At 42.9% G+C, this 20,972-nt stretch overlaps 1 protein-coding gene across 1 annotated transcript; it reads right to left on the bottom strand.

Moving 5' to 3' along the window:
• Positions 1–3,883: 3,883 nt before the first annotated feature.
• ltn1 (listerin E3 ubiquitin protein ligase 1) lies at positions 3,884–20,870 on the bottom strand. Its single transcript, XM_054755872.1, has 32 exons — positions 20,649–20,870; positions 20,232–20,438; positions 20,011–20,109; positions 19,242–19,472; positions 19,109–19,161; positions 18,831–19,011; positions 16,967–17,140; positions 16,698–16,888; positions 16,252–16,405; positions 15,703–15,948; positions 15,353–15,640; positions 15,077–15,271; positions 14,098–14,139; positions 13,831–14,020; positions 13,517–13,756; positions 13,289–13,442; positions 12,464–12,614; positions 12,160–12,364; positions 11,929–12,085; positions 11,217–11,330; positions 11,001–11,128; positions 10,774–10,909; positions 10,557–10,701; positions 10,272–10,485; positions 9,167–9,404; positions 8,999–9,076; positions 8,735–8,921; positions 8,494–8,659; positions 8,202–8,422; positions 6,281–6,475; positions 6,020–6,187; positions 3,884–5,794 (listed from the first exon to the last, which is right to left on the bottom strand). Exons 1-32 carry the CDS (start codon positions 20,688–20,690, stop codon positions 5,732–5,734), a joined length of 5,253 nt encoding a protein of 1,750 aa, XP_054611847.1. The 5' UTR covers positions 20,691–20,870; the 3' UTR covers positions 3,884–5,731.
• Positions 20,871–20,972: the final 102 nt, after the last annotated feature.

Raw genomic sequence — 20,972 nt, 5'->3', positions numbered from 1 at the left:
GCAATTAATCAGATTAAAATGTGGAATCATTTGACAGCCCTAGTAAAAATTGTATGTTCCTTCGTGTAACTTATTAAGCATCTCCGAAACAAATGAACCATGACCATATTGATATTTGACATACTGCTTCTTTTATAGTTTTGCAAGACATCAATAATGTTTTTTGTGTCAAAACTAAACAATTTAAGTATGGAATAGGGAAAAGGGAAACATTTATCAAATTGTCAAATTTTTAAATATTAAACAATTATAGTGGAACCATTTTTATAGCCAAAATATTTTTATGATCAGTTTACACTATTGTCTTTCTTGGTCCTTTTAATTATTTAATGATATTATTTACTTAAATTCTGAATAACATTAACTATAGTTAAACTCTTTATTAGAGTTATGTCATGAATATTAAGTACAGTACAGTGTTCCCTCGTTTATTGCGGGGATGGGCCCGCAATAAGTGAAATCAGCGAAGTAGCAACTTTATTTGTTAGTTATTATATGTTTTAAGGCTGTAAAACCCCTCACGAGACACTTCATAGACTTTTCTCAGACAGGCATTAACATTTTCTCACATTTCAAACACCCTCAAAGTTTAAATTTAGTTTGAATTTTAATGATCAATCTACTAAGCTGGACACAATAAATTATTAAGTGAATCACAGGCATTCACTCCTTAGACCGTGCTTTGTCCTGGCGCCGTTCAGCTGTAGCGTGTTTGTATCCTTGTTAAAACATATTGCTCCTGCTGTCGTCCTCCTCCTCCTTGAACCGAAGATTCATTTGCTTCTTATTCTATTGTTTATTGGCGGTTAGCAAGCAGCTCACGCAGTTAGCTCGAAGGAGATTGATTGACAATGATCTGCAGTCAATCAGGACGCACGACACAATGGGCGGGTTCTCCCTGAGCCAATAAGGACTGTTGTGGCTCCATATTTAGCCGGCTATTGTCTACTGTGGGTTCCTAATATGCTCGCACAGGCACTAAACACACGGAGACAAGTGGAGCTGCACACGTCTTCAACATGAGTATACAACACCCTCTACTGGTGGCAGTGGTAAATACAATAACAGACACATACAACAGAGCACCGATACATAGCTCTAATACACAAGGACGAAGGGTATTATAAAACGCATATTTTTTGTAATACAGTAATTTTTGAAGAATTTATGCCAGAATGCATATCATTCTATATGACAGACTTTATTAGGATAAATTATGTAATTGCATTGCCCAATTGCTAACATGTTTCTTACTGAACAGTTGGTGCCGATATGGATAAAAGGTGCATATTGGTTTTGTTTGTTTTCCTACCTTTGTTGTTGTTTCATATTAATGTGCTTTAAAATAAAAAAAATAGACACATGTAGAAGGTGATTTTTGTTGCTGATCCAAACTAGTTCCTTATTGTCAACGTCAACTACTGCCAAACTGTAAACATAGAATCTAACACCCCTTGTATCTTCCATGTGAATAACTGTCTAAAAATATCAGGAAACAATACAAAATGAGAGATTTCCCTCCCTCTTTGCATCTCAAGATGTCGATGCACTTTCAAAATGCACCAATTGCTCACAGCACTGTGCTTATACTGCCATCTGGTGGTGAAAACTTGACTCAGATCACCACAGGAGACGACTGCACAGTCTTCCACTGTACTGTATGTAGTTCATAAACATTTGCTGTGCTGCTTAATCAAGCAGATAATGAGCAGTAAGATTTGAGCTTGTCTCTCTGGAGGGTGTGTGTATTGTGTATGAGTGTGTAGAGAGAGCGAGAGCGAGAGCGAGAGAGAGAGTATAAATATTTATGGCAGGCAAACAGATCAATGGCTATTAAAAAGGTCAAGGGCGGATGATGATGGGTGCTGGGTGTTTGTATTGATAAAATTTGGACCGTCATAATGAATTACAAATGTACACACACAGTCTAATTGAGTGAAAGGAGCTCATACTAGCACTTTTCTTGCCAAAATGTCCCCACAAAAGGTGGGTGGTCTCACACACACACACACACAATCGATACTGGTACAAAATGAGTGCGACAAAGTTATTGATCATGCTGGATGTGTCATAATTAATAGCATAGGATTTGTGGTGATGCAAGCAAAAGCATCCAATAGAGAGATGAATAATTCAACACTCTCTGCATTAATGCTATAAGGCGGTTGAACCATGTGATCTCTCCCAGCCAATCAATGGAGAATGGTCATGATCACTGGAAAACGTGATTGTCTGGGGCTATATGCCCTGGTAGGGCGTCCCAAGGCAAACAGGTCCTAGGTGATGGGCCAGACCAAGAGTGATTCTGAAGACCTTATGAATAAACACAAGAGGGACTGCACCTCGCTCAGACGTGGGATACCAGGGCCTCACCCTGGAGCCAGGCCTGGGGAGGGACTCACAGGCGAGCGCCTGGTGGTCGGGCCCTCACCCATGGTGCCCAGCCGGGCCCAGGCAAAACAAGCCACACGGGATCTCCTCCCTGGGAAAATCTATTCCAGGCTGCTGGAGAGAAGATTACGACCGTTAGTCGAACCTCGGCTACAGGAGGTGCAATGTGGTTTTCGTCCTGGTCGCGGAACACTGGACCAGCTCTACACCCTTGAAAGCGTACATGGGAGTTTGCCCAACCGGTCTACATTTGCTTCGTGGACTTGGAAAAGGCATTCGACCGTGTCCCTCGCGGTGTCCTGTAAGGGGTGCTCCGGGAGTGCAGGATTTGTGGCGTTCTACTACGTGCCATTCGGTCCTTGTACAACCGGAGCAGGAGCCTGTTTCGCATTGCCAGCAGTAATTCAAGCCTGTTTTCGGTGAACGTTGGCCTCCGCCAAGGCTGCACTTTGTCACAGATTCCGTTAATAATTTTCATGGACAGAATTTCTAGGCGCAGCCAAGGTGTCGAGGGAGTCCAGTTCGGTGGCCTTAGGATCTCGTCTCTGCTATTTGCAGACGATGTGGTCCTGATGGCCTCATCGGGCTGTGACCTTCAGCGTTTACTGGTACGGTTTGCATCTGAGTGTGAAGCTTCTGGGATAAGACTCGGCACCTCCAAATCCCAGGCAATGGTTCTCAGTCGGAAAAGGGTGGAATGAGGTCCGGCCCCTGGTGGAGGAGATCAAGTATCTACGGGTCTTGTTCACCAGTGAGGGGAAAGTTGGAGCGTGAGGTCGATGGGCGGAACGGCAGAGCGTCTGCAGTAATGCGGTCGCTGCACCGGACAGTCGTGGTTGAGCCAGAAGGCAAAGCTCTCAATTTACCGATCGATCTATGTTCCCACCCTCACTTATGGTCATGAGCTTTGGGTTGTGACCGAAAGAACGAGATCACAGATAAAAGCGTCTGAATTGAGTTTCCTCCGTATGGTAGCTGGACTCACCCTAAGAGACAGGGTGAGGAACTCGGAGTAGAGCCGCTGCTCCTTCACATAGAGAGGAGCCAGTTGAGGTGGCTCGGGAATCTAGTCCGGATGCCTCCCGGACGCCTCCCTGTTAAGGTGTTCCGGGCATGCCCAGCCAGGAGAAGGCCCCGGGGCAGACCTAGGACACACTGGAGGGATTATGTCTAACAGCTGGCCTGGGAACGCCTTGGTGTCATCCTGGCGGAGCTGGAGGAGGTGACTGGGGACCTGGAAGTCTGGGCTTCCCTACTGAGACTGCTGCCCTTGCGACCCAGATAAGCGGAGGAAAATGGATGGATTGATGCATATTCTGTTATTTTTGTAACTTATAACGATGTCTTACATATTAATTAGTACCTGCTAATGCTGTGATTGTCAAACTGTAGTACCACTGGTGGTATGCAGACTCCATCTAGTGGTACGCAGGAACACTACACTATTTTTTTTGGTTTTTAAATATAATTTTCCATTAAGTCATACAAATACAAATGTCAAACAATTTAATGATTTAATAATTTATACAAATACAAAGTCAAATATTTCTGACGTGCTGTGAACCACTGTGCTAATGTTACTGGGGAGTGTTTCATAAGACACCAAAAATAACAATTTTCACATCTCTTTAAAGAGCCGATCGTTATGAATTTGGAATAATTACACCACAAACAAATGACCCAATTAAATATCCATCCAACTGCATTTTATTCTCTCTTATCCCAGCATGATGTTCAGCTGCAATCAGACGTCATAGGAAGAATCATTCAGGCTGGATATTTGCGATTTCAAATTAAAATCATCTACAAAGATGAAGTCTTAGACCTGTTTGTGTCGCATTCATGTGTTTACACTCCTAAATATTAGGAAAATTATCTATATATAACCTTGATTGGATACTACACTGTAAACTCTTCTTTCAGTGTGTAAAATGATTGAGTTCACACATACAAGTGTTTGCGCCCTTCCCGATTTCTTTTTTTTTTTTGCATGTTTGTGACACTTTTACTTTTGTTTTAGATCAAACAAATTTAAATATTAGTCAATGAAAACACAACTGAACACAAAATGCAGTTTTTAAATGGAACTTGTTCTTAAGGGAGAAAAAAGTCAAAACCTACTCTGCCCTGTGTTAAAAAGTGATTGCTTGATGAAAACATGATGATGATGAAAACATGGGACAGTGGTAAACCTTCCCAGGAGAGGCCGGCCAACCAAAATTAGTCCAAGAGCTCAGTGAAGACTCATCCAAGAGGTCACAAAAGACCCCACAACAACATAAAGACACTGGGCTAACACGGCCTGCATGGCAGAGTTCAAAGACGAAAAACACTACTGAACAAAAAGAACAATAAGGCTCATTTCAATTTTGCCAGAAAACATCTTCATGATCCCTGAGACCTTTGGGAAAATACTCTGTGGTCTGACGAGACAAAATTTTAACATTACATCTGGCATAAAAGTAATGGCGCATTTCAGAAAAAGAACATCATACCAACAGTAAAATCTAGTGGTGGTAGTGTGATGGTCTGGGGCTGTTTTGCTGCTTCAAGACCTGGAAGACTTGCTGTGATAAATGGAACCATGAATTCTGCTGTTTACCAACAAATCCTGAAGGAGAATACCCGGCCATCTGTTCATGACTTCAAGCTCAAACCAACTTGGGTTCTGCAGCAGGACAATGATCCAAAACTAACCTGCAAGTCCACCTCTGAATGGCTGAGGAAGAACAAAATGAAGATTTTGGAGTGGCCTAGTCAAAGTCCTGACCTGAATCCTATTAAGATCCCGTGGCATGACCTTAAAAAGGCTGGAAAACTCCTCCAGTGTGGCTGAATTACAACAATTCTGCAAAGATGAGTGGGCCAAAATTCCTCCACAGCGCTGTAAGAGACTCATTGCAAGTTATGGCAAACGCCTGATTGCAGTTGTTGCTGCTAAGGGTGGCCCAACCAGTTATTAGGTTTAGGTGGCAATCACTTTTTCACACAGGGCCATGTAGGTTTGGATTTTTTTTCTCCCTTACTAAAAATAACAATTTCATTTAAAAACTGCATTTTATGTTCAGTTGTGTTGTCACTGACTAATATATGTTTGATAATCTGAAACGGTTAAGTGTGACAAACATGCAAAAAAAATAAGAAATCCGGAAGGGGGCAAACACTTTTTCACATCAATATATACACTTTTTGTGTGTGACGACTCACAGAGAGATGAGCAAAGAGATAAACAATTTTGCATTACCATACAAACCTAATTTTTGGTCAAAAAGGGGTGTCAAGAGTGAACTCCCACCATGATGATCAGCTAGTAATAATCAGAATAGATAGAGGCTGTCCATTAGAAGAAGGTCTCCCTGCACAGTGGACAAGTGGACTTGTTGCTGGATGTGAACCATTTGTACTGGAGAGAGGATAAAGACGGAGACAACAATATTATTAAAACATAACATGGAGTATATGTTTTGTGTATTCAAAACCAACCTCTCATTTAAAACCCACAGTGTTGTAGCGTTATACAGTATAAAGCTGTAATGTTTGAATACCTGTGAGGAATTTTTAAGTGCTGACACATTCAATTCCAATGCAGTTGCGTTGCAGCCAACCACAGCATAAAAAGACAACTTACCAAGCATGCAGAGTGGAATTTCTTCTTGCAAGTGCGACAAGCCTTCTTGGGCAGCGAGTAGTTGGAGCCGTGGATAACCGAGAAGCAGATCATACAGTCCTCTATTCCCTCAAAACGCTTGTCCACATTGTTCTTCCACAGTGCCAGGCCCTCCATTATGCTGCCATTCTGAACACATCAAATTGAACATGTGTTCAAAAATGGCCCTTGAGAAACCTTTGATGTGAAAGAGGTATTTACCCCCTCGGTGTGTGTTTTTACCTGATGCGTGAGGTAGGTGCTGAGCTGCAGCATCCAGTTCCTCCACTGCTGCACAGAGACGCCCACCCGCCTACCACTCTCCACCACGATGGAGCCCAGAGGGTAGTTTTGTGGCAGCTGAATCACCAGCTCGATAAAAATATCATCCACAGAATAGGTGGCGATCACCTCCCTGGCAGCAGAGCGAGCTTTTACCTAGAGGGAGACGAGTATGGAGATTGTTACCTGGGGTGGAAAACATGTAATCCACCATTATTCTCCTGTTATGGCTCAACTGCCTGCAATTGACACCTATAGGCAACTAAAACAACATGTTCTCCAACTGTCAACTAAGACAGGTTAGTCTTAATAAATTCACAAGTAAGAATCCAATTACCATAATTTCCGGTGTAAAAGCCGCTACCTTTTTCTTAAACTTTGAACCTTGTGGCTTATACAGCGGCGCGGCTAATTTATGGCTAAATTCTCATCTCGTGACATCTCCTTTACTTCAGAAATACTGCAAATTGTTTAAATACTGTGCCGCTCGCAAGTCAGTGAGGAAACGGTAGCTCTTTGATGAGCCAATCACAAGCTATCAGCGCACTTACGACGTGCTTGTCAACCCGCCGGAAATCGCAGGAGGTCATTATAATCAATATAACAGTCTGACTCACAGTGTCATCTTACAAAGAATGCTAAGCTCATCAAACAGCAAGTTAACACTCAAAAGGTATACCTAAGAAATATACAAACCAGAACCAATGCGAGTTTAAAATAAAACAAAAAAACAATTTTAAAGTTTTCCCATAATGCATGGCGTCTGAGCCAAGCATTCGCTGGTGCGTGCCTGGGCGTTGCAATGATGTCAGCCTCCCTCTGGCTCCTCTGGTGGACAGAAGTAGCATTGCAGCGCAATCCATTAATTTTCTATGCTGCTTGTCCTCCAGTGAAAGGCTTTGCTCAGACACAATGCATTATGGAAAAACTTTAAAAGTTTTTTTTCCCCCATAAACTCTTATTGGTACTTGTTTGTATATTTATTAGGTATATGTTTTGAGTATTAAGTTGCTGTGTGATGAGTTTCGCATTCTTTGTAAAAAAAAAAAAAAAAGACCACCATGAGTCACACTGTTGTACTGAGTAATGACCTCCTGCAATTTCCAATGCGTTGACAAACTCATCATGAGTTTTCATAGCTGCAAGAGCTGCCTGTTCGCCACGGACTTGTGCGTGCCAAAATATTCCATTTTATGATGTGGACATGTGCGGCTTATAGCCCGGTGTGGCTTATATATGTACAAATCTTTTTTTGCGGCTTATACACTGGAATTTACGGTAAATAATGCTGGCAACGAAAGCTGCAAATTTCAATGTGGCACAAACATCCATACAAGAACAAAGTAAAGTGGAAAGTATAAAACTCCGGATGAATACAATCCATGAAATTATTAAACTGGGCTCATTCAGCACGTCAAGCACGAATGCAGCATGAACAAAACACGAGATTAGGAAAGAAGACGCTTTCATTCCCCCCTCACATAACCAGCAATACCATTGCAAAATGTAAAACTTACAATCTAAGGGCCAAACTCAGAAAGGATTCCAGACCAACCAACATCATGACATTGTTAGTATAAAAAAAAAAATAAAATAAAATAAAAAAAAAAAAAAATCAACACAACACATCGAGTCACATCTCAAATGAATGGAATTAATCAAAAGTTGTTGGATATGTAATTATTTTGTGAATATGCCCATATATGACTAAATAATGACCCAAAAATATGCTTTTTGGTTGAAAATGTAATTGATCCCCATCTCTCATTAAACTGAAAACTCAACAGGGAACTAAGATAGCATCTTTTGACGCATCACTTTCCACAGCTCAAAAATGGAAACCACAAAAAATAATTGAACACGTGAAGAAAACAAAACTTACCGTCATGCTGTCAAACATTTGCATGCTGCCGTGGACAGATGAGATCTCCGCCGCCGAGAGAACTGGGCTCACGTGTTTGGTGGTGAACTTCTCCACAGCGCCGCTCACGCGCTTTTCCTGACTATTCCACCACAGTCGCACCATGGCGGGCAGGTCCTGGACTGTGCTGTAGTACACGCTGCACGCCAGGTGGGGGAGCTCCCATTCAATGTTATCCCTTTCTGATGGGTCACAATGATGGGTTAGTGTTTCTGATTTTCTGATGCCGTTTATTTTGGTAGTCTGTTCTTACTGTCAACCGCCAGAGTGAGACTCTCTGTGAAGAAGGTTTTGGAGTCTCGAGGTTCTGGTCCTTGGCCCAGGTAGATGGGGTTCTCAGGCATCAGTTTGAAAAGGTGGAGAAGGAGCTTGTTGAGGGAGCAGGTTTTCTTGAGATACTGGGCGTAATGGGCGCGCAGCTGGAGGTGAATCGGAAGAGTCAACAGTAAATAAAAGCTCATTTACGACACAAAATGATCACTGACATGACTCACATGTGAGGGCGAGGACTTGAAAAAGGTAAGAAGCAGCTTCCAGGCTAGCAGGTAGCCCAGGATGCAAGAGAACTCCACACTATGAGGTGAGACCAGGGCAAACTCTCCTACTTGAAGTCCTGCCAGGATGCTGTCGCACAACTCCTCGCAGGTTGACAACACGGCCATCAGAGCAGCCGGAGGAGAACTAAAGGACAACAACAAAACTAAAATCTCAGCACTTCTGTCTAGACTGCAAACTTTAAGTGACAACTTTTGACTTACAGGCTTGTCTCATCTCCCTCGTCTTCTGACTTGTTGCCGTCTCCTTCCCCGTCACATTCAGGCAGCTGAGGCATGACCCTGAATTGAGAAGACAGGAGAATCATCATGTGTTGAAATCCATTTTCTGCAGGACAACATGCTTACACTGAGGTCACCAGGAAGCCTTACTTTGCCAATAAGTGATAGACGGTGACTTGTAGAGGCCTGGCCTTGAACAGCAGCAGAGGACAGAAAGTGTTGAGGAGCGTCTGAAGAGGCTGCGGGAGGTTCGTCTTCTGGTCCGCTATGAATTTTGCCGGCAGGTTGTTTTGGTTCAGCTGCTGCGGCGGCACATGGCTCAGCACCACACCGAGTGACTGCAGCACAGCCAGAGGAAAGATGGGGTCATCTGGCTCTTTGAAGGCCTCTGCATGCAGACATAAGATAGAAAAGGCTTGAAGGTATTAAACGAGGACCGTTAGATCTGGTTCATTATGTGGTATTATTATATTCATCCATCCATACATTTTCTATACCGCTTGTCCACACTAGGGTGCACCCTGGACTGGTTGTTATGATATTCAATAGTACTTAAGTCATAAGAAGGAGAAAACTATTATTTATATACTTATTTTCTTGGTTCATTCATATGAGTTTGTCAATTTTTCAAATAATTGAATAAGTTTGTTGTATGTAAATTTCAATAATAGCCAATGCTAATGTTAAGCGTGATAATAAATGGCGTTGTTAGGCGTATTTTGAGGCGCTTGAGTGTCTGTCTGTGTGTGTCTTTTTTTTTTTTTTGTAAGTCATTTATTTTTCTAACACCCTGTTTTCATTTCACTTGGTGGGTATTTTTGCAAATCTTTATTTATAATGTTGGCCACAATTATATTTTGTGAGATTATTTGCTTGAAGAGAATGATATTTAAGTGATAGTTTACGGTACCAATGTCTACTTGATGTACATTGTGTTTGTTTTTTTATACATTGAGATCCATTGTGTGTTGCTCTGTTTAAAAAAACAGAACGTTTAATGAACAAAAACTTGCATAAAGCAAACATAGTATCCAGTCTCATGACAGCAGCAGTATTAAAAACTTACAAAATGTATTAAATATGGACAAAATGCAATTACTCACAATAAAATATTTTAATGATTGACAACCCTAACATATATACATATAAAGCATTCAGTCCATAACACTCTGGACTTTTATTCATCTCATTTAATTATTAGATTTTTTTTTATTGTTTAAATATTTGTGTTAAAATGCTTCAGCCTAAAACCCACCCGTGATCTTGACAGGCATGGGTAGCAGCAGGTTGTAGATTCCGTCCAAAAAGAAGTCTCTCCATTCCCCCTCCAGTTCCGCTGGCAGCTTCTCCAGGACATCAGGCGGAGACGATGCAAAGAACTGGCTCAGTTTCACGACCAGGGAGGCGCTTTCGCACGCAAACAACTGCACCCATGGATTCCACAGGCTGCTCACATTCTCGCTGACAGTCTTGAGATTGGAAACAAGCAAGGAGATAAACGTACAGCGGAGGAGACAGCAGAGTGGCAATGTTAGCTCACCTCCAACCACGCCAACATAGCACAGAGTAGGAAATCCCACTGGCTACTGTTGAGAACTGTCGGCCAGTGTTTCACCAGCCAGGACAGGAAGCGCATCAGCTCCAATGTCAGGTTTAACTGTTGTGTAGTTGCTTTAGACAGGTCACTGAGACACAAAGAGGAGTAAGTGTCTTAGATACACTACACACTTTATTAGGCGGTATTGTCACGGGCTTACCTGCCGAAGAGGAACCAGTCTTCCTTACGGTTCCTCCACTCCATCATGGTGGCCAGAACAGCCTGCACTACCTCCTCTTCCACTTGTGTGTCAGCTTGGAGACAACACAGAAGCACCGCCACACACCCGTACACATCTGGGATACAACATTATTTATTTTACTGGCTTGTTTCTCTATTAATAAATACATCTGCATGGAAATGAATGTAGGTTGTATGCATTCTTGCCATCATCCTCTTCCCAGTTGATGATTCCCGCAGTGGCCAGGGTGACCAGAGTTTCTCGGTCTTCCTGGCTCAAGGTGGGACAGAGCACCTGGAGCGTGCTGAGTTTGCTCTGCGTCACTGGCAATAAACTGACCAAACACACTCAATTTAAACCTCGACTCAAGCCGCCATGCTTTTTAAAAAGGAACTAATGCATTCAGATAAATTGCCACTCACCTATCAACAGGGCTGTACAGCTTGCTCAGGCTGGCACTTAGAGTATATGCCAAGTTATTGGGATGGATGTAGTTTTCTAGTGTCAAAGACCACAGACCGCCCAGCTCAACACATCTGCAGTATGGAGTTAAAAGCATCACATATTATTACATGCTATAGGCCTAGTAGCTTGTTTATTCAGCTGTAAGAAATAGTGACGTTACCGTATTGACCCAAATATGTGTACCATGTGTGTAAAATTGGAAAACGACAGGTCATCTTATATTAGGGGTCGAGACATGTCATGCCAACCAACAGGTGCCACAAAACTTCTCACCAAGTCATTCACGGCTTTTCTTCCCAACACTCACACACCAGTAACACAGAGAGATGCAGCCATGACACAGAAACCCACTGTAAAAAGTCTCTCAAAAGAGGGGTTGTCTTATATTCCAGGCCGTCTTATATTCGTGTCAACACAGCAATTCCTTATATTCATCTAAATGAGATTTACTACAGTAGTATGTGTGTATGTAAACAGTAGCCAATGCTTGCACTAACACAAGTGGTGTCCAGGCTGGTCCAAAAAATAACAATGGCAAAAGTAGCTGATCCAGTGTTGCCATGGCAGATGAAAGAGATACTATTGTCCTCAGCACAAGACATTTTCAAGCTACTTAATTTGACTAATGGTTGCTTTAAGTGTATTTAATGCTTGTGACAAACCACTGACCTTGAATAGAGTGTCTCCAACAGGTCTCCGGTTGCAAACAAGCCCTGCAAACCTTCCGACAGCCCCCACTCAGTGAGCAGGCTGTGATAGGTGGACACAATGGCCGGGGTGTACTCCACTTCCTTACACCACTGCAGCGCATATAGCAACTCTGCAACTGAGAAATCAGAACACCCACATGAAAACATATACATAAACAGAAAAAAAGTGAATTGTGCATTGTATATGTACCTGTGTGTATGAGATGAGGCAAATGCGGCTGGCATTTATTGTTCTTTGAGTAAGAAAGGGTGGTGGTGCGTGCCACCTTTCCTAGCAGCGCACATGCACACAAGTGGCCTGGCAATATATCTGACATTTTCAATTTCCACATGTCCACAGAGGGCGTGTCGCAAACTCCCCTATAACGGCTCGTCAGCAATGGGGTCTTGACCCACTGCAGACGGATTGAAGTACAACATGTGAATATCCAGACAAGTTAAATGGCGTAACTATTGCACAGCCTAAGTAAGATTTAAAGCACTGGTTGTCTTACGTAGGAAGGCAAGGCCTGTCTGAGTTTGGTCCATCCAGTAACACTGGGCATCAAGTGTGTAAAGAATTGGGTGAGGACGGTGGAATCTTGATCGCAGACAGAGGTGATGGTCTCCACTACGCTTTGTACAGCCATAACTACATACTGCAAACTAAATATGATATAAAGAGACAGCAACTTAGTACAAAAAAAAAAAAGGTTTTGGTAAGATCCTGTTAAGTGACAAACCAGGAGGTTGTGAAGTTGTTTGTTCCTGTCTAGTTATCAACCATTTTTTTACAACAAAAATATGTATCTAAGATCCATATATTGCATTTTATATTGGCTCTTCCTTTCAATTTCTTTAATATTTACTGAACATTTCAATTTACATTTAACAATGTGTATTAGATGTCATTATTTATGTTACTTTTGTTTTTAACAGCATTTATTACTAATTTCTTATTTAGTCCATGACATTATCATATTATTGTCAAATATTGATACACTGATTTTAAATGTGTTATCATCAACTATTATCATAGCTTGTTCAAATCGTATCTGATCTGAATGCATTTTGCAAAGTGTGTGCAGGGTCAAACGCTGGAAGTTTTATCCAGATCTGATCCATGTAGAGGTTTAAAAAGTAATACAATTTAATTTAAAAACATTCATTATTAAGGCATTGAATTTGTTGTTCTTATGTGGGATATAGTTGCAATTATTTTCCTAGGATCCAAAATAAATGTATCATAAGAAAAATAAGAATTAAATTTGCATGTGACATTAGTTTAAAAATCTGTGATTTTGTGTCTACAACAACATCAGAGTGGGATGGTGTGTTACCTTTTGACATCCAGAGACACAGTAAGTAGTCTGCTTTTCACCCAAAGGGCGGCACTGTGCAGAAAGCCACCTTCCTTCACCTCATACTCAGAGTTTTGCACCAACGACTTAATCCCAGCAACGCACACCTTCCCCATTTTATCCAAGAGCGAATCTATCAGAGAAATATCAATGCACGCCGGCTCTCAAGCAAAGATCTCAGGTCAAGTAGGATGTGTTCAAACATACCTGATAGGTAAGTGTGCGTTTGGTCTTGGGAAATGAGCTGGAAGACGGTGAGCAGGAGGTCCTCGGCAGATGGTAGTAGTAGGCAATCTTGTACAGACGAGAAGAAGGTGGAGGCCACGTCACAGATGAAGGAGACAAGCGGCTCCATGTTGCCTGCGTCCGATAGGCTTTTGGTCTCTGACAGCGTGGCATGCAGCTTCTCCAAGATCTTCTCCATGTACACCTCCCCAATCAGAGGTTCTAAATGTGTGTAAAACAAATCCACTGTGACAACATACTTGAATAAAGTCCTTGCAAAACAGGGACTTCATTACCGTTGTTGTGGTGCTGAGAGAGAACTAGGCTGATGAGGGTCCAGCTAGGGCGGTTGGTGGGAGAAGCAGAGCCTGAGCGGCTGGGTCTGACCTTGCAGATCTCCTGAGTTAATCCCAGGAGATGCTCACCCAGGACTGAACCTTTGAGCCAGTCTCTACAACTGGCAAGGGTGTCATGGTCGACGCACGCCTGACAGGGTGGATAGTGGAGATGCTCTCACATGATGCGGCAACAGACAATGTTAATATGGGCAAAACGAGACATACGCGCTGGATGATTTGGAGAGTGATTCCGCAGTGCAGTCCCATCTGTAACACACATACACACACATTGGAGAACATGTTACAACAGAGAGGCCACCATGACGGACCAGATCTCTGGTGAACATTCCTGCAGTCAGCACACCTGTTGCATGCTCCCTCAGCACTTGTGACATCTGTGGCAACGTGCTGTGTGACAAACCTGCACATTTTGGAGGGGTCATTTGCTAATGCTATTTATATCCGTTGTCACTGTGCAATACTGTGACATCCGTTCTCGTCTTCAGTCATGGTCACATTGACACAAGCCCCCAAATAGCTGTCCTCTGCTATGCAGCTTCGGCTATGCAGCTCATAACCCAAATATTAGCTCGCAGTTCACAGCAAAAAGTCAGCCGAGAGACGGCTCGCATGTAAAAAAAACACTTATTAGTTGGGACACTACTATGTCAAGGTATTACTGTAGAAGGGACAAAAATTAAATACTGCAGTGCTGCATCTTGTCACTCAACTCAACACATAGCAACAGTAGATACAAAAAACATTGGTCTTGCTGCAAAAGCCATCAAAATACCCTTTTTTTGTCAATTTCTGCTCAATATTTGATCGCGCCTGTGGCTCGACATCCACCGCTGTGTTTCCTCAAACTACGGTGTGGGCCGAGGGTCAAAAAGGAGGTGCGCACGTTAATGACGTGTCAAAAAAAAAAAAAATAGTGCCTTTAAAGTTTACGTGGAAATTTCCTTAGTCAAAACCCAACAGCTCGTGCAAGGCGAAATACGTGAGGTTAGACTTCAACTACCAGCGTTGTGAAATACAGTAACTTAACACAAAACAGGCCACCCCAACTCTGTTATAGCTCTGATATTGCCACCGTAGCCAGAAAATTGTTGGGCAGACACCCCCATTCCGTTTACACAGAACAACAAAACAGAAATAAGATTGAAAAATGGTGAGTGGCAGTGTGGGACTAATGTTATGTTACCGTGGTGATGTGGTTGAGGATGCGGGTGGTCTCCTGTTGGCTACAGCAAGTCAGCGAGCTGAAGACCATCTCCACCAGGTGCTCCGTTTCCATCCGTTCCTTGTCGGCCAGCCACGGCACCACTCGCTCCAGCAGGAAACGCACGGCCGGATTGCTCACAGTGCCCTCGCCCTTGTCGTCCAGTTCGACCAGTGTCTGAGAGAAATTAAGTTGAATCAAAGTTACCTTGGCGAATGTATTGGCCATTAAACTGATGACACACTGTGACCCACTTACAGTGAAGATATTGCTGGTGTGAAAAGACTGCAGTAGAAGCGAGAGGAATACAAGATGTCTTTCCGAGCATCTCTCGTTCACATGCACCAGGCACAGCTGCACCAGCTGGCGCACTACTTTCTCAAAATGGCAGGTCTGCGGGGAGCTGCACGCAGTAGCAGCCACAAGCTCTGTCTGCTTCACCTCCACACCGTCACCGTCTTCGTCTCCAGACTCGGATAAACAAATCTTGACAGACTTTTTCTTCTGTGCGTGCCTTCTGTTTACTCTCCCCGGGTAGCGCATCACCTGGAGAAATGAAAGTATTTGCTCAGAGCTTGGCTACACTGCCAAAAATTAACCAAACTGACCTGCAGTAAGGCTGAAATCCCCTCTAAAGCTTGTGGATTCGCCTCCCCATTGTCTGCATGGCGAATGAACACAAGGCCAAGCTCCTCCCAGAAGTCTGCCACAAGTCCATGAAAGACATCCTTGCTGTCTTTGGATTCAGGGCCAGCCCTCTTCTCCCAGGAAACGAGCATTTCAGTAACCAGGAGGAAAAGGGGACCATTCTGTAGTGTAGGGTTCTCAAGAGCCATTTCGAGAAGCGGCAAAAGCTAAGGGAAAAAAAAAAAAATTGTATTTGATTTGATTTGACAAAAAAATATTTTTTTTTGGATTTGATTTGGCAGGGCAAGGCACCGAATTGACCCCAAACAGAACACTTTAAAAAAGTGGTGCCAAATAACTTCTCCTCAAGGGAGTCAAAGCTTTTCTTTCTGTCACTCGCACACACCAGTGACCTGAAGAGATGAAGCCGTGAAACACACTGTCAAACAGCTGGGAAATATATCCTACAAGTTACTTTATTATTATTGATATGTGGGTCAATAAGATATATGCAACAATTTGACTTGCACCTGCTGTGAAATAAGCATCGAGCATATTTTGCGCTGATGACTCTCCTCATCCTCTGCTGCATGGCGAATGATGCAGAATCTCAGGCACTCTACGATGGAAGTCACAATGACGGCGCTCTCTGAGGGGCTACTGGCGGCGCGCTCACTGGAAATACTACACACACACACGCACACACACACAATAAATTGACTAATATATTATATACCCATCTCTGCATTGTACTTTCAGCTTTGTCACTAGAAACTACACAGTCAAGCAACATGGCAACTTGGGTCTTTGTGCACTTGTTTCACTGTTACCTTTTTAGCACTTTCTTTCATGAAATTGTATTTGTTTTTTTATTGTAAATGCAAGAAAATGTTACAATCAACTGAAAACTATTTCATCTGCTGTTAAAATGGCAATAAAGACTTGAAAGGAAAAAAAAAAATCCTGCGAGAATTACCCAAGTATGAGTGAGGTAAAAAAGGTGGTGTAGAAGTCCAAGGCTGGATTGGTGACCTGTTGTGGCAGTTTACTGAGGAATGGCATCAAATTAGGGTGGAGGGCTTTCGCCATGCCTTTGCCCCCTTCTTTTAACAGAGCCCACAGTTTTGGCAAAAAGCCTTTCTTAGCATTCACATGTGTCCAACATTCCTAAAGAAGGAGAGACATAAAGGCAGTCTTACAAACATGTGCAGGCCAGCTAAAAGAGTTCATGAGAAACATGCTTACAGGTAAGCGGGACACAACATGAAGAACTGCCTCCCATACGGCGGGCAGCACCAAAGGATCTGTGTCGTCTATGCTGAGGAGGACAGCCGGGCAGAGACGTGCCGCTTCTGCCTGGGCGAGCTCTGGTGTTAACTCACACACAGCGCACAGCATCTCAAAGAACGCCCCTCTGACCTGTGAAGAAGCAAATATTATCAGTCTCAAACCAATTTATTAAAGCTTTTTTGCTCATTTTGCTCATCCATAAGGACCAAGTGAAAAAAGTTTTTTTTTTCATTTCAGAGCTCCCCATAGAGTTGTGAAGTGTACTGTACCATTAGAACACAAATTAGGTTTACAAACACTGAACAAAGCATCAATACTAGCGCTGATGATAGCACTAAAAAACAGAGTTGTGCTGGCTGGCCCACTAGTTTTACAGATTACTAAAGCCACCATGGTAGGAATGATAATCAAATCAATTAATCGCACGATAAATAAAAACTAAGTTGATCATTTTACCTGCCTCGATAAATTGACATGGGCATGCGTGTTTGTTTTCCTCCTCTCTCTACCAAACAGGCTGGATGATAAGAGGTTTCACTCTGTGCACCTGTCTGAACACCAGAGTGCGTTGGTTCCACCAAAGTGGAATGAACGGAGTGAGTGGACCCTCCTGTCAGTCACTCAGTTTCTTTGTCTGATGTGAGGCAGGGCTGCAAGCAAGCTCACACACAGCAGCAACACTCTTCGGGCCTTATGATTTCCACGTTAACAGAATTGCTGACGGAATTGTGGAATTGTGACTGAAATGATGTCACCGTAAGGAGAAGAAACGTACATGTGGGGAAGTATTTCGCCGGCAGGTCACTCAATCGTGGCGGAATCTCATCACAAACACTAACCCACCCCCTCCCAAACTAAACATGTCAAAACGGTGGTGAAAAAACTTGGAAACTCCTCTCTTACAGAGTGTGAATGGAAGCTAGTGGGGTTAGCTTAGTTTAGCATGCTAGTGCTGTGTGTGTGCGACTCAGGCGGGATGATCCGTGTTTACACCGTGTTGTGTTTTAGCGCTTTAATGTAAGCAAGCATTTTACTATACTCGCTGACGACGTGAAGGTTCTGATTTAAAAAGATGAGAGGCACGTTTATTCTTGCACTCAGGTCGTCTAATGTTGACATTATTACCAACAGTAAATGTAATTTTTTTTTTTTTTTTTTTATTGCTCCCACAGCGACACAGCAGTAGCATGCCACAGCCGCGACAGTCCGCCTCCCCACCCACCACCACAGCTTCAAAAAATCCTAGGGGAAACCATACTCTTGCAAAAAATGTTAATCGTTCCCAAGTTTTGAACTGAACTTTGTTGGTCTGACAACATTCACTGGCAAACCATTGGTAACTAGTGCAAACCTCAGGTGACCAGACATCCTGTTTTCCCCTCATACATATCCAATTTTTAAAATGTTTAAAATGTTTGGGTAATATACTACCCGAGTTTGCACGTATTTTCTGCTTCATTGTGGCATGCATTTCTGTTTAATTGCTGCATAGTCTGGCTGTACCGTCATAAGCTGGCTTTTCAGTCACTTTTCATACAATCATTGAGCCTTCTACATGTCAATCATGCAGCACCCCTAACCCGCTCAACCTACACGCCGCCTTTCATCAGCGTTCATGTCAATCATTACACACTGATTTATCGGAGCTTTTTCCCAGTTGCTGCTCAGTATAATTGGCACAAAGCTGGTATTTTCATATCGGTGCTTTGTATTTATGTGTCTCTGAGCCCCTGACATGTCATTTTAGCGCTTGTCCATAGACATAAACACCCAACCACACTTTAACACAATAATGGGTCCTAATCAATACAACCAGTACCTGCGGTGCCTTGTGTCTGCTGTACTTCCAGAACTTTGCGGGGCTCATAAGAAGAGCGAGTCTCTGCTCCATGGCCATCATGTCATTCTGGGGCAGCAGAGAGAGCAGTCTTTTCACCCCCAGCAGAGAACTGGTCAGCATGCGCATGTATTTGGCTTCTCGCTCCTCCTCAGTCACACTTCTGGGGGAAAAAAATAAACAAATAAAAAGATGTACTGTGATCATAATGTAAACAAAATGACAGAGCAGCAACATCAGTGGCATCGCTGTTGACTTACTGAGGATCGCTGAGTGTGTCTGCAGTATCTTTTAATAAAACATCTTGAAGTACCTGCAGAATGGTAAGATAAACATGACAGTGTTATGTTTGGATTTTAGAAAAAAAATGGACTTCACCACCTTCTCACTCACATTAAGGATCTCATCTCTGCAAAAGCTGAGGGCCTCTGGCTGTTTGGCGGTTGAGAAGGCAGCCTGGAAGGCTCGGCGTGCGGCAGAGGCTGCGGGCGTGTACGTGTCACACTGGGAAAGAATCCAGTGGCCCATCAGGCTCTTCAGAAAGGGAGCCAAGCTGCGACGCACTTTCAGCACAAGCTGCTCTAAGGCAAGCTGTGTGGCCTCCCTGATGCGACGATCGTGGTCCTAAAATGTATTACGATGATTGATTTGCATTATAAAAGATGCCTTAACAAAGATAGTAATGATCAGTTTTGATTGCCACTGTCATAGAGGTACCGTAAATATAAGGCAGTATTTTTTTCCCTTTAAAAACATTCTAAAAAATACTTTCTGCTCCTCTCTCTCTCTCCCCTCTGTGTGTGGCCGAGTACTAATGTTAATGGTGCTCCTGAAAAGTACATTTTAGAAACTTTTTGTGAAATCTGAGCTAGTAAAAATAGCAGAATATAAAAATAACTAAGCACTCAACCCAGAAGACAGCATTTTGTTGTGGAATATTTGAGTTACGTCACAAAATCTGGCCAATCACGTCCTTACTCTATTCCTTACTTATGATTTTTGGCAGCTAGTGTAGCTGTGCGATAGTACATGAAGTGACCCTCACTCCCCCGTGTATTAAGAGGCGTGCTGGTCAGTGGGTTGAAAACCTGGGATTTCTGCAATTAAACTATCAGGGTTGAAGTTTGTGGTGTTTATCTAAAATTCCGGACGAGCAGCTCACCACTGAAATCTTGCAGTAAATCCTAGGCCAATACGGAAGGACCCCTTTAACATCCTCAGCATCCCTCTCTTGACACATGGATCCAAAATCCTGTACAGCCTGAAAAAGTCAAAGCCAAAATCAATAGCATGTACACATTTCTTTGTGGAATGTGTGTTGGCATTGTTTCTGTTTGTGTGGTACAAAACTCACTGGTCAGTCAAATTAATGCATAAACTTACTTTAAGTCTGGTGACAACATCCCTCTTGGACAGTTTCCTAAGCACTAGTCTGAAGTCTGCATCGACCAGGTTGTCAATCTCCTCGGCGCCATGCAAAGCAGGGACATAGCTCAACTCCGACGTGAGCGTGGTGTCGAAGCCAACAAAACCTGGGATGGCGCCACCTTCCCGGGTCAATACTTCAGCAGCCCTGCCGCTACTGGACGGCTACAATTTGGACAGGGAAACGTAAGGTTTTAGTGGGCTGTAATGGAAACAGTAGCAGTGAAATGTCGACCGAACCGAATCCAAACTGCGGCACACGTAAACAAGTGACAATTACTCAAACCGGAACACACTATGGCAAAATGTAGCATTAGCTGCCCTAGTCAAATGTGGCAAATGTAAACGCCGTGGATGGTAATCATTGGTACTTACCCGAACGTTTCCTTTCGTTCGCTGTTTATTTTTGCCTCCCATTGGTACTAAAATGTGTTAATTTTTGTTACCGTGACGTGACGTTAAGAGAGCCATACGATGATCAACATACATGCGACCAGGAACAGGAAATTACCTTTCAAATATTTTCAGAATAAAAAAATAAGCCTGTCAAGACTATTTGGATTCATGCTGATCTTGAAGTTGTTAGGGTTATTTGAAGCTAATTGGTTTATGTGGCTACATTTACAAATCACTGATTCATGCCACAAGCGGCATTAATATACAGCATTACGTATTCGTGTACTGTAGTTAACCGTCCTT

The sequence above is a fragment of the Dunckerocampus dactyliophorus genome, chromosome 16, assembly GCF_027744805.1.
Source record: "Dunckerocampus dactyliophorus isolate RoL2022-P2 chromosome 16, RoL_Ddac_1.1, whole genome shotgun sequence".
Taxonomy (NCBI): Eukaryota; Metazoa; Chordata; class Actinopteri; order Syngnathiformes; family Syngnathidae; genus Dunckerocampus; species Dunckerocampus dactyliophorus.
Note: the sequence above shows the minus strand (reverse complement) of the source record. Positions and strands in the feature narration are given on the sequence as shown.

Excerpts from the sequence above, each read along its gene's own strand:
- ltn1 (XM_054755872.1), bottom strand. The coding sequence starts at position 20,690 with ATGGGAGGCAAAAATAAACAGCGAACGAAAGGAAACGTTCGG. Across the intron at positions 14,021-14,097 it reads CTCTCCAAATCATCCAGCGC|GCGTGCGTCGACCATGACAC; the intron begins GTATGTCTCGTT and ends CCACCCTGTCAG. Across the intron at positions 13,757-13,830 it reads CTCTCAGCACCACAACAACG|AACCTCTGATTGGGGAGGTG; the intron begins GTAATGAAGTCC and ends ACACACATTTAG.